Source organism: Anopheles ziemanni, chromosome 2, assembly GCF_943734765.1.
Source record: "Anopheles ziemanni chromosome 2, idAnoZiCoDA_A2_x.2, whole genome shotgun sequence".
NCBI classification, from domain to species: Eukaryota; Metazoa; Arthropoda; class Insecta; order Diptera; family Culicidae; genus Anopheles; species Anopheles ziemanni.
In genome coordinates this window covers 63745289-63759217 of record NC_080705.1, presented here as the reverse complement: position 1 = coordinate 63759217, position 13929 = coordinate 63745289, and the positions used below count along the sequence as shown (strand labels likewise).

The 13929-nt window shown below is 44.4% G+C and overlaps 2 protein-coding genes across 2 annotated transcripts; both read left to right on the top strand.

Moving 5' to 3' along the window:
* Nucleotides 1-28: 28 nt before the first annotated feature.
* Nucleotides 29-2007, top strand: LOC131294065 (sodium channel protein Nach-like). Its single transcript, XM_058322111.1, has 5 exons — nt 29-339; nt 407-1179; nt 1246-1346; nt 1455-1513; nt 1575-2007. Exons 1-5 carry the CDS (start codon nt 29-31, stop codon nt 2005-2007), a joined length of 1677 nt encoding a protein of 558 aa, XP_058178094.1.
* Nucleotides 2008-4906: 2899 nt separating this feature from the next.
* Nucleotides 4907-8415, top strand: LOC131282075 (protein ERGIC-53). Its single transcript, XM_058311468.1, has 6 exons — nt 4907-5128; nt 5576-5730; nt 5816-5988; nt 6355-7215; nt 7278-7403; nt 7482-8415. Exons 1-6 carry the CDS (start codon nt 4924-4926, stop codon nt 7516-7518), a joined length of 1557 nt encoding a protein of 518 aa, XP_058167451.1. The 5' UTR covers nt 4907-4923; the 3' UTR covers nt 7519-8415.
* Nucleotides 8416-13929: the final 5514 nt, after the last annotated feature.

The window sequence follows — 13929 nt, the reverse complement described above, 5'->3', positions numbered from 1 at the left end:
CGTTCTCGGCGCACTTCGGCTGGCGGCGATGACACTCCTGCAGACGTTTTGGGTATTCTGTGAAAACTCGTCGCTTCACGGACTTCGGTACATTGGGAGGAGCAATGCAACCCGGGCCAATTTGTTGCTGCGATTCGTTTGGAGCCTGTTCGCCCTGGTAAGTCTGGCTTTTACGCTGATGCTGGCCAGCTCGGCCTGGGATCAGTTCCGCAGTAACCCGACGCTGACCACCATCGAGACGACGACGTACCCCGTGTCACTGATTCCGTTCCCTTCCGTAACGCTGTGTAACATCAACAAGATACACTCGGCCAAGGCGTTGGAGATGAGTAAGATGTTGTAAGTATGCATCCTACATCCCGGAGTTGATTTCGTTTCAGGTTTTATATATTCATTTCTCCGATAGAATGAACCTTGGAATGGCCGAAAATGACACCATCGATCTGCTAGCGTCCCTTCAACGCCTGAACGATTATCGTCCTGTCGATGAGCGGATTCTTCAATTGGAACGGTTTCTCAACTTCAAGGGATACCGGGTGGAACAGCTTGCCTTCGATCTGGCCCCACCCTGCGAAACGATGGTGGCCTTCTGCTTCTGGCTAATGGAACCGGTACCATGTGGGCAATTGTTTCGTAGGACGAAAATCTTCGCCGGGTACTGCTGCTCGTTTAATGCGGATGGTTTCCTCGAACCGGCCGATATCAGGCGGTCGAACCATGACGCGAAAAGCATCCACGTCAACGGGATCGGTAAGGGTGAAGGGCTGACAGTGGTGGTGGATATCGGTGAAGCGAACTACACGTCATCGGACCGCTTCACCTACGGGGTTGAGGTGTTTATCCATCGATCGTACGATTTCCCGGACTACTCTGATTACACGACCGTCGTCCAGCGGGGCTGGGAAACGGATGTGTCCGTTCTGCCGACGATCGTGTCCGCTAGTCCGTCGTTGCGTAGTGTCCCTATTGAACGGCGAGGATGTGCGTTCAGCGACGAAGGAAACATGTCCACGACTTTACCGTACACTTATAGCAACTGCATGAATGAGTGTGAGCAGCGGTACGTCGCGGAGGTGTGCAAATGCATCCCGTTGTTTAGAGAAATTTTCGAGCTGCAAGTAAAGTTTAAGGTTCCCATTTGTGGATTCCGCGATGTCGGGTGTTTGCTGAAGATGAAGCGTACGTATCATATGATGTGTGGGGGTTTTTGGCTGAAGTAACGTACGATCAATCATTGCGTTTCAGATGGAGTGAGTTTTACCTCAGCGGCGATTGATTCGTCAGCAGCAACCAATTTCAATCGCAGCATCGTCAAATGCCAATGCTATCCAAGTTGTACCACTGAGGTAAGGAGGTCCGTGGAATATCAAGTGTTGCAGTTATAAATAATGCTACTACTGCTATGATATCATCTGAATATCCCTGTAAGATTATAATCAGTTTTCAATTCCCAGCTTAATCAGGTTAACATTATCTCCAATACCATCAACAACCCTAAAAGAAACGCAAACCTGTAAGCATATCTTTTTCAATCTCTGAGTACAAACTAAACACAGCCTTCTTTTCCACCCCAGACCAGAGTTCAACTTTTCCTCCCAGGGACTGTTGCACGTGCACTTCCGATCGACCAACTGTCTGAAGTACCGCCGCGAGCCGTTTGTAACCTGGCAGACGCTGGTAGCGACGTTTGGTGGTATCTTCGGGCTCTGCATGGGCGGTTCGATACTGAGTCTAGTAGAAATGATGTACCACTTTGGGATTACGCCGTTTATAGTGTACCAAGAACTGAAGGAACAGTTGGTGTCGCGTTGCAAAGCCGGCCCTCTGCCAATGGCCCACGTGCCTTTTCCAAGGCGGCCACCAATTGGATACTTTCGACGGAATGAAGTAATCGCCCGGGCTATTACGCAGGATGGTAGCACCCCCAAAGGAATCGATAAAAAGAATTATGCCAATTCACCGAAATGGAGGCAAAGTTATGTGGATGAGCTGAAAATGATCTATTGAGTTGTGTGACTTTTGAAAATTTGATCCAACATTTACAATGACAATTATGTTAAGCTTCTTAGATTATGGAGAATTATCACAAACCCAGTTTATTAATCGAGCCGTTTATGTAAGGAACGGAAAACCGTTAGAACACGTGCTGTGTGCAACCTTCTGTAACCCTTCTGTTCGTATATTGAAACCTTCTGTAAAACCTTCCGACATGATTTATTGTGCCTGTTTCTCAAGCTTCGTATGTGAAGCCTCATAATAACCGTTATTATTCCGGTTATTACATACCCATAACTGAAAAAATGAGGTTAAAATCGCCGGGTGATGTAGATACACAGATAGGAGTTTTCCTTAAAATTGCAATCGAATAGATTTTCTGATACGGGAATCATATGGTGGGTAGCAGTTGATCAATATAAATATGTTTTACATTATGGTTAAACTGTTTTTTGGTACCGAATTCTTCTTCTTCTTCGTCGAGGGTTTACACCATTGAATCCAGCTTCCTGGACGTTCGCAAGCTAATCTGGTGACATAGACCTCTGTTAACGGTAAGGATCGGCTGCTAAGACCATATATCCTTATTACCGAACTGAATTCAAACGTTCATTACGAATGTTTGTTTTAGTTATCAAAAATTCCAAGATGGCGCTATATTTACCTGTCAAATAGCTCCATATGAACCAACCTTTTGAGTAAGCTTGTGTTGGACGGATTATTTCAAACTGTGACCAAGGTTTTTGAAGCTTGTTGATACTCGTTTGGCGCGCTGGAGCTTCGTTCTAGTGGTGGGTAAACCGAATCTCCAAATCCGAATCCCAATCTATAAAAAAAATCACGAGACGATTTAAACCTGTCAGTTTAGGTTATCATGATTGGAAGGACCGAAAACTTACTGTCAGTGTTTTCGTCGCTGTGCTGTACAAAAGGTAAACAACACCTTGGATCAAATGCCGATCTACAAATCGTTTACCCTAATCTGAATCCCCATCAAATCACAACTCGCCTTTTCTACACATTTCCTATGTGAGTTTCACCGATGTATCTTGAAAATCAACTAACGTATGTGTAGGGATCGAGTATAGGGTAAAAGAAAGATAAGGAATAGATCAAGTAAAAAGAAAGAAGAGCGTAACGGAATGATAGTATGGTCAACGGCATGCATATCGGGCAGAATTGCAAACGAGTTTAAATTCAATTCACGCGAAAAGCAGGATGACAGAAAATTCGAATAAGGGGAATTAGCGAGAGAAGTGAGAAAGGAAGAGATGGATTAGGAACACGCGAGCCCCACATGGGCTCGTCAGTCTTGTGGTATGTGTCGCAAAGAGAAGTAAGCGATGGAGGATCGCTTAAAATAAAGATACCAAAAAAACTGTAATAATTGTAGAGGGTGCAGCAGTCGTTTTGGAAAGAAAACAGAAAACGTCGCCCAACAGTCACGACAGTATGGAATCGATGTGCTTCGCATTGGCATTGAAAATCTGACACAGTGATTTTTGGATGCTACTTTGCCTTGAGAATATTATCTATGTAGAGTGATAGTTTTATTGAAAATCCGGTATAAAAAGTATATCAGGTCCTGATCTCAATCTTCGTCACTCCTTGAGCTAAATGTAAAGGCAGAACACCTCGGATAATCGACATTCTACTGTATTTATTCGTTAAAAATAGGTTGATGAATGTTTTTCGAGTTAAATCGTGCAGAAACCTTTATCTATGTCCTATTCATTCTGACCAACGCCCGAGTCTATTAAACTGAAATCCGTCACATTGACGCCCAGCACTGACTACGATCGTAGAAACTCGTTCGAATCGTGTTGTCATTGGTCACTCACTGGCTGTCAAGATTTGCTCACGTCCGTTTAAGTGTGTTCATTCTACCTGTCATTTTGAATATGAACGAAATGATCTCATTTCGCAAATCCGTTCGTTCCCATTTGTATGGGAAGAAATTCACTAGGTTTTAAGCCGCAGCTTCTCAATGAATCCGTACATTTGAGGGCTCTTATAAAAAAAGAGTATTAGTGGGTTTTCTGAGGATACTATTTATATTTATTTACGAATTTATTATCATTTTGTATATTTTGTCGTTCAAAAAAAAAAAAAAAAAAATTATCGAAACGATTACCAACGACTTCATTTGTAAATAAATATCCATCCACTTCATTTAAACTCTTGACCGCCTTATGTATAAGCGATGCGTCAAAGGAAACTTTGAGCATATGAGCTATAAACACACAGATTTCAGTTTTACTGAGTGTTGATCAAATTCGACCCGATCGTAGTCGGAATCGAGTTCCAATCGAGCTAATGAATCCAGCTTCCTGGACCTTCGCAAGCTAACCTGGAGACATAGACCTCTATTGGTTAAGGAACGGCTAACAAGGCCATATGTCCTGATTTTCTGTGATTATTCAGATTTTCTTTGGGCGTCACATTTTGACTGCCACCATGCGGCCAGGAGCACTGCTAACCAACCACGCTAGTGCACAGTTAAAGTGTGGTTGTTCACCCGTCGTTACGAAAGGAATGTTTCCTTCCGTTTGTCAGATCGCACGAATCTGGTGATCCGCTCGGATACTCAAACAGCACGAGATGTGCGTTGGCTAGGATTTATCTGACTTGAGGTACAGCTCAGCGGCTCCACCGTGCGGCCGAGATAACCTTTCTTTTCACTAACTATTTCAGGAAACCGTACACACCAACGGTCCGCTCCGATGTTCATGAATCTGAATCTGAATTACACAACTCTAGTCTTTCAGACAATACTGCTGTCAACTTCAGCTGTCATAGTTGCACCAAGGTTGCTGAAAGCAGGCATTGCTTCGTTCCAGTAACCGTGAGCTGGAGTTTTGGCAACGTATACGATACGACAGGTCCGGCTCCTCCGACTTCCTCCGCAATATTAGACAGTTTACGAAAATGGCTCTCCACGGGTTGACGTGTGGCAACGGCGAGTCCGTCGTCCTGCTGTTGGTGGTGCTAATCGCTACTCTCAGCGCCAATCTGGACGGCGTAAGCGGCAATGCAGGCCTCGTGCACCGGCGATTCGAGTACAAATACTCCTTCAAACCACCGTATCTGGCACAGAAGGATGGCACGGTTCCGTTCTGGGAGTATGGTGGCCGTAAGTATTCGTCGCGGGGACCGTCGGAGTTGATTTCCGACGGCAGTGGCAGATTTTCATGTTCGCGGGAGCGAGATAGCACTAACTGCCGAAGCAAACAGTTACACGTCAGACCATTTTTCGTGGACCGACAACACGGTGACAGGTTGTCCAACGGTGGTCGAATTTACAGGGTCCAGAGAGCCCAATCTGCTGGACATTATAACTGAATAGATTAGAAATGCATCAGCCAAAGCTTAGGAAAATCGTTTGTCCCATTCCCTTTTGGAATTGCTGCAATGGTGACCGGTTTCTGCATGAAACCTGAAACAGTGAAAGTGTCCTTCGTGGACAACAATTAGGAAGCAAGTGATACTTGTCTACCGTTTACAAGTGCAAAGCCGTTTAACTACCTGCTGAGGATACGGGGAATTTTGTAATAATAAAATATTATTGTACTATTTTCAGATGCCATCGCCAGCTCGGAAAATGTGCGCATTGCACCGTCCCTGCGAAGCCAGAAGGGAGCTATTTGGACGAAGCAAAAGACTAACTTTGACTGGTGGGAGGTGGAAATAGTATTCCGAGTATCTGGCCGTGGCCGCGTTGGTGCCGACGGTTTGGTAAGCCAATATAGCATATGGTGTAAATTTTCTACACAACCGCAAATTACTCTAACGTATCTTCTTTCTTACCGACACATCGTAGGCCTTCTGGTACACTGTCGACAAAGGAAGCTACGTCGGGGACGTGTTCGGTTCCTCGGACCGCTGGCAGGGTTTGGGAATTTTCTTCGACTCATTCGACAACGACAACAAGCACAACAACCCGTACATTTCGGCCGTTTTGAACGACGGAACGCGACAATTCGACCATCAAAAGTAAGTCTAACCAGTGATGATGCTTCGACCGGCATTTGCGTGGAAAATGGTCACGTTTGGCCTTAGAGGCGCGTGTGTGCACCTTTCCAAAACCCGCTCTCGTCAGCAATTTTTTTATCGCTGATGAAATGTAAACACGCTGGGATTGTTTACCAGTAGCGAAAGATTTGTGGCCTACTTCGGTAGTGTCGGTGTGGGTTCCTTGCTTTTCTTACACCACAACTTCAATGCCAATTAGATGGTAAGAAACTGTCTGTTACGTGTACGTCGCGCTTTTTTTTTCCTTAAAGAATCTTTTAAAATCTTCGCATGTGTCGAATATTCACTTTTAAGAAGTAAGAATCATGCTTCAACTTTCTTTTCCAGCGATGGTGCGACACAGCTTCTATCTGGTTGTTTGCGTGATTTCCGTAACAAACCATTCCCGACGAGGGCAAAGATTGAGTACTACAACAACATTCTTACCGTACTGTTCCACAACGGTATGACAAACAACGACCAGAACTACGAAATGTGCTTCCGGGCAGAGAATGTGATCCTACCGAAGACGGGCTACTTCGGACTATCAGCAGCCACCGGTGGACTGGCAGACGATCACGACGTATTCCACTTCCTGACCACCTCGCTGCATATCCCCGGTCAGTTCAAGGAAGAGCCGGCACCGGGTGAGGACTCGGCCAAGCTAACGCAAGAGTACCAGGACTACCAGAAGAAGTTGGAGCTTCAGAAGGAAGAGTACCGTAAGGAGCATCCGGACGAGCAGAAGGACGATCTGGACAGTCTGTTCGAGGACTTTAACGAGCGCGAACTGCGCCAGATTTGGGAAGCCCAAACCAACACCTTCGAGCAACTGCGAGTGTTGGGCAGCAAGCTGGACGAGGTGATCGGTCGTCAGGAACGAACGCTTGGTTTGCTGTCCGTATCGGCTCAGGGTGGCGCCGGTGTGCCTCCTCCGCAGGTTGGCGGAGGTGCTGTTTCCGGTAGCTCCATCATGAGACACGAGGTCGATGCGTTGCTACAAAATCAGAACGTAATGGTTCAGACGGTACGGGAAATCCGTTCCATTATCGGTGAGGTGCACGCGCGGACGGACTCTATTCTCACCAATCAGGCGCGGGCTCCCACGGCTCAAGTGCAGGCCGGTGGCTACGATGTGCAAGCGTTGATGAACGAAATGCGTGACGGTATGAACCAGGTCCGGCAAGGCGTGGCAGGAGTGGCACAAAAGTAAGAAATTGCACTGCTTTCGTTTGCGAAACAAGATTAATTAACGTATACTCTATTTGCAGGCTACATTCGCAACCACAGGCGCAAGGCATGACAGGATGCCCTACACAGAGCTGCCTCAGTTTAACGGCATTCCTGGTGGTTATTGCGGTGCAGCTTTTGGTGATGCTAGGTTACAGTATGTACAAGTAAGTATCGAAGAACGCCACACGTGTTTTATTTCCAACCTGTATAAAATGTTCATGTCGTATTTCGTCTTATTGCAGAGATAGTCGAGAGGCTCAGGCGAAGAAGTTTTACTAGATAGCCCAAAACCGACGATTCGGCTGCTCGTCGATCGCTGCGGCAAGGGTGCAGCATTTTGAGCTGATAGTAAAGATCAACCCTCAATCAGCCAAAAAGGCACACAAAACACTCTTTATCGCATCATCAATCTTCCACTCGAAACAGTCGTGTTTTTAATGTTTGGCATTACTTATCATTTTCTTCTTCGTTTCATGCTTAGTATGAAGTTCTTTCAAGCATGGAGGAGAAACGCAAAATATGTAACAAAACCGTGAGCAAACGAAAGCAGCAAGTCGATAGGAACTATCAGTTCATCGCATCCTTTATCCGGACACGACACGACGTGAACAGTTCAGGGAGTCAAAGCACTTTAGTTAGCGCGTCCTTTTTTGTTGTTGTTGTTATATACAACCAATTTTAATGTTGGTTTCAAAAGTACTGAGACGTAAAAGAAGGTAATATATATTTTCCACCTGTGTGCATTTCTTTATCGCTTCCAACATGAAGTATTGCTAAAGTTAACATAAATATTATGGAACCATAGTCAGAAAAGAAACACAATAAACAAAGCAAAACAAATAGACCGTTCCGCCAGTCCATGCCGAAGATCTTGTGGAAACTAGTATAGCAAAAATGAAAGGGTGTAGCTAATTTGTTTAGAAATTTCGTACCGTTTGATTTACTTAAAACAAATACTTTCCGTATGAATAAGAGCATACTTAACGGCCCAATATTATTGTTGTAGCTGTATGTACGATTAGTGTTTGAAGCAAAAAAAATTACAGCATCTTAAGCATCGACCTTCAATGCGAGGTTTTGTTAGGGGACGAGCAATTCGATACACTGCTCGAAAGCCGTGCGCATTCCGTCAGTTTTTGGTCTGTCTGAAATCGAAAGGAAAGCATCCAAATAAATGCGGTTTGTAAAAAATTGAATTTATTAATTATTTACAGAGGTTTTGTTTCTACAATGTTAAGATAATTTTCCCTTTTGGCTGTGTTAGTTCAATTTCAAGCAGTTGGAGCCCAAATTAAAATTCATATGAATGGATCAATTCTCGCAATCCTAAGTGATGTCGTGGATATGATAGTTCTATAAAGAGCAGCGCTTGATTATTATGAATATTTTGCCCTAAATTAAACTCATTAAAAGTTATTTTAAATTATGTTTTGTTAGGAATCGCATGCCCATCACTTTGTTTGCCCCAAAAATGATCAAAATTTTCTTAAGTACAATTTCTGTGAACTTATTCACATACCTTGTTCTTGGTTTTCAAATGAAGGGATGTGCGAGTATGTGGTTTCCTATTGCTAAAGTAGAAACTTTAGTTTATCCTATTATTATTGTACGTAGTGTGAAAATCAAAAAAACAGTTGTACACAACAAGCATACAAGTTTGTTCGATTGCGTACTACTTTTTGCGTACAAGTATTCCATACCATGCTTGCGGCTGATCGTTGGTCGAAGCTTGAAATCATATTCTTTTCGTTCCACAATTTTCCAGAAAAGGGTGCATAAATTAATATACACGAAGGAAAAACGAACGACAAACAGTGGAATTAGTCATTCATGCTCATAAATATAACAATCTGATGACACTTCACTTTGTTTCGAACATAAATTATCCCCAATTAAGTTGACAAAATGAGTTCAACGTCAGGGTATGATTTACTGTGGGAATGGGATTTAGCTATAAAGGCATTTACATTGCATGATGTATCGGGGGCAGAATCAAAACATGTGCCCTTTCATATCTATAATGTATCGATTTTATTGATTTACTTTCAGGGAGTTAGGGAAAAAATGGAATGAGTAAAGGTTGCATCGATGGTTACCAAACCAAATTATCCTCATTAGGTTTTCTCGATTCGGCTCGAAATGAGATGCGCACAGCAAATAAATACGATTCATTAGGCTACGTCCAACCGAGTTCATTGGGATTCAAGGAAACAGATAAGATAGCGCGCAAGAACTATTCTTCGTATAACGATCAACGAGGCGAATAAGGATGCTATTAGCATATGGGCTTTAGCAAGAACATGAATGAAGGCGGAGTAGGATGAGACAATAATAAAATAAAACTAAAACGATTCCGATGTGAACTAAAAAGACGCAATCTAGCGGAGATGAGAGTAACACCGGAGCCAGTTTCCCATCGGTCCGCCATATCGTTCGAGCAATCTCTCCATTCGCCCACCGTCGATGGTGCCAGTGTCGCGATCGTGCCATCGAAAGGATTAAAAATAGCAGTAGATTCTTGAACCACCGGGCTACCGAACCGATCCGGCGCGGATAGGAGGATACGGCGATAATAATACGCGATCGACTTCAAGATGTTGCGATCAAAAATTAACGTGAAACCTATAAAAACAAACTGATACTTTGCTACACCCGGATCGGATGGGAATGGGATGGTTTGAGAAGTTTATGGTTGCCGGATATGGCAGAAATTAGTGAAAAAGTTTTATGGTAGCTAGGTTCCCCTTCTCTATGCTGACCTTTTCGAAGGATTCTACCCCAAAGTCGTGCCGGAAAAGGGACTGGTTATTGTGGAATTTTAACGTTTTGGAAACATGTTTTTAATGCTGTATAATTATTTAAGCTGTGTTAAGTTTTCTTCCGATGATATTTTTTTGTTATATTTTACAGCGTAATTGTGCAAGGCTTTTACAGTAAATTTTTTAAGATATACGTCATGTAACATATTCCCAGCTAGTTGAAGGCCGAGATGAACTTTGCTCTTTGTTCGACGAACGCTGGCCCTTCCATCTTTAATTTTTTAATCTTTATTTTACAGTTTTCTCGCAATCCGCACGTCATAAGCCTCATTCCACTCTACTTGCAGAAAAGGCCAACGAAAAAAAAAAACAATGATTCGCAACGGCTCCCGGGCAGCGTGACTTACACGGTACGACATGTGAAAGAAAGGAATGATGAAAAGCAAAAAAAAAAACACAGAAACTCAATCAACCGCCTCACCACTCCCATGAGGTCACCGCTTTTATCGCTGGCACGACTTTTCACCAGCTCGCCTCCGTGTGTTTCGGTTCGTTTCTGTTCGGATTTTCTTCCCGCAGCTTCGCAATGTCTTAAGATTTCGGGACCTTACCTTCGTACGGCGGACTTTCCAATCAATTACCGGGTGCGTGTCGTTCGAGCAAGTTCAAGTGGGAGGTGTGTACGTGTGTGGGGCCGCTGGGAGGACGCGGAAAACAGTATGCGGGAAATTCGCAAAAGGGCTCCGAGTCTCCAATCGTTTTGGTTGCTCAAACCGTTGCAAATTTCGTACGCCGTACCGATCCATCGGCCGAGCCGGTCAACCAAAACCAGCGGTGGGTTGGGGACGTCCCAAATCGGGCGGTCGAACTGGAGGACTATTTTAATCCCGAACGCAGCGGGACGTGGCGCGCACCGATCGACCGTTTCCGTGTCCGATCGATCGATCATCCGACGGGGGGTGGCTTTGGAAGTGGGAGAGGGCGCGAGGGCGGAGGTTGGAGGCGAGTCCAAAATCCAATTCCCCCCGTGGCCAAAACGATATGATTTATGTCGGCAAGCTCACACACGTACACACGTACCCAAAAGACGTTGCCAAAAGAAAGCTCCCGTTCGATTTCGTAGCGACATTCGACTCCACTTGTCATCTTGGGGCTGGCGAGTGGCCGATCTTGCCCGAAAGCTGAGTTCCAAGCTCGAGGCAACGTATGCCGTACCCAATTCCGCCGTGTGGAGAGGTAGGGGAGGGGGAGCGGGGTGACGAGAAACAACCCGGAGGGCATTAGTCATAGTCCAGTTTTATTCTGCTTCGGGTTTTCTTTGTCCACTCCGCTCCACCCCGGTGACCTCCATTGACCGGCCCGGAGGCCAAAATGGTGGTCTTTGCCGAGGCGCCACAAAACTCGGAGTGGGAATGCACCTCGTGAGGCAGATGAGAAGGAGGGTAGGGGAAGCTTCGGAGGTCACCCATGCCTTCTGCTGGATCGCTTGAAGGGACAGCCCCGATGTTGCCACGATCGAGGGAAACCCTGCGCGGTGGGCCAGGGGGTCATCGGCCACGTTTCGCGCCGTGTTTCGGCCGGCGTGGTGCTTGAGAAATGTTTAATTAAGCAGTAATGGCGAACTATTTATGGCGTTCCGTTCGAAACGCGAGGCGTGGGCTTTGGAAATTAGTATCAATTCGTCCCGAGCTCAGGCCGAGGATGGAAGGTGCGGCTTTCCCTTCGCTCTTCCTTCGCACAACCCGACATACATGTGTGACATGTGGCCCGATGTGGCCCAGCGTTCCGCGGTGGGTGGCTTAATTTTCCACCCGATCTTTTTTTCGCGCAAACCAACGCCCGAGCTGTGCTGATTTACGAGCGAATCCACTTCCTTCCCTCCGCTAGTGCGATGGCGCTTCGTTGACTGAGCTAAGAGAAAGGACGATAATGAAGATCGTCTTGCAAATAACCATCGTGGTGTCCATGTTTGGGAGCGGGATGTAGCGGGGAACGATGGGGCGCTCTTAATGGTCACATTATGCGCTTATCGTTGACATTGATGAGTGCTGCGAACTCATTTGCCTCTTAAAAGCTGTTGCGTTAGAAGGTTTTTAGTTTTAAGGGCTGCATAGAAGATTAATTTCAGCCATTTTGATTGACAGCTAAATCGATAGCCATGTGGGTTGGAAAAGCAATTGGTCGATCGGAGACCTCTAAAGTAGAAGCTGCTCTCAATTGAATTTGATTAAATTATTATAATAATTTTTTAAATGACAGTGAAGAATTCGCTAATAATGTTTTACAGTAAAGAATTATTTAATGAATCCATAATGCACAATTTTTAGTTTAAAGTTATTTAAATGTTTTCTTGTTCAATACAAATATGTTTGTATGTGCAATGTACTGAACATGCTCAACTAAACCGGCTTATTTCAGTCAAAAAATTATACAATGGCCGGCATTAGCAAAAAATAATACATTATATTCAAAACCTTCAACATTGAAAATAGGTTAAGATTAAAATGGGAAAAAGATTTGACATTTTATTAATGCCTTCAGAAGTGTTCTTCCAATTTTAGCCCGTTCATTTGATCATATATGGATTGATGTAACAGAACAAGATGGTCCGCGACAGCCGAGCGGTAGCACCGGTTAGAAAATCGGCCCTGAGCGCCGGGGCTCACCACCTCGACGGCGTGGGTTCGAATCCCAACCGAGACCGGACCCTCCCCTATACGAGAGGACTGAATATCCACGTACAACAGGGAAACAAGTCTCGTAAGCCCTTAATGGGTAGGCATGAACAGGAGGTCGTTAAAGCAAGAAAAAAAAAAATAGAACAAGATAAACTTAGTGATTTACGAATATCATTGTACATGGTTAGAATACAATGGTAATACTGCTATATATAACCCTTTTATGCTCAATTTTACATACTTCTTTATTTTCTAGCCACATTCTGTATCGTTTATATGTATGCACAGTTTTGAAAACAACGAGTTCAAAACCTGAATTTGATAATTTGTTATTCAACGTCCGTTTTACTGTTGACGATCGTAAGCATTCTTGCTGCTATACGTAAAAGTATATTATAATTTTTTAGAAGGTTAACCAGATAACTCAAAGCGAACGTCATTCACATGTAGTGCAAAAATTTAAAAAATAATCATCTTAGCTGTGGAGAAATCATCAACATCAGTATACAATACACAAGTAAAGCAAAGTGGATGCTTCTTGCGTCTTAAAATGTTACAATTGGATGATGAATGTTAAGGAGGAAAAATTCGTTTAAAGCTTTGCCTGCAAGTATGAACAATGTAAACGTTTGTCTTCGGTACAGACAATTTTATAGAGCTTTAAATTATTGCCTTTTTAAACAACGAAATTTTTCTCCTCCTATGTTTTATCACCCAATGTTGGTGCCCTTAAGGAAAACGGACCTCTTCGAGTGCAGAGACGTTTAGCAGCAAATACACCGCCCCATGGTCGTATTGTCTTGTTTATAGTCCTGTTTTTCTGCTCGAAAGCAACGATCAACGAACAAAATGCGTTCGGTCCTGCAGGACGCACCCTATAAACCGTCCGGCTCGTTTTGGCGATTTTGTAGTAATTGCTTGTAAACATCTTCCACAGGAGCGCCGCAAGAACGGGTGGCGATTTTCCGTCCAGTGTTGATCCGGTTTGTGGTGCCGAAGCGGGGTTCATTAGAGTTGCTTTCGGTTGCCATGTGGGGAAAGGATTTACAGAGTACACTCTGTTGCGTTCTGCCCGAAAATGGGATATTCCGTTCGGAAGGCATTCTCAACTGAAGCGCAAAGGAAACGAAAAGACTGCTTGAAGGGAACATGCATGTCGTTCATAATTGGCCGAACGATGGACACATAGGCTTTATGCCTCCATTTACAACCGAACGAAACGAGCGGCAGCGAGAAAGTAAGACACGGCTCGG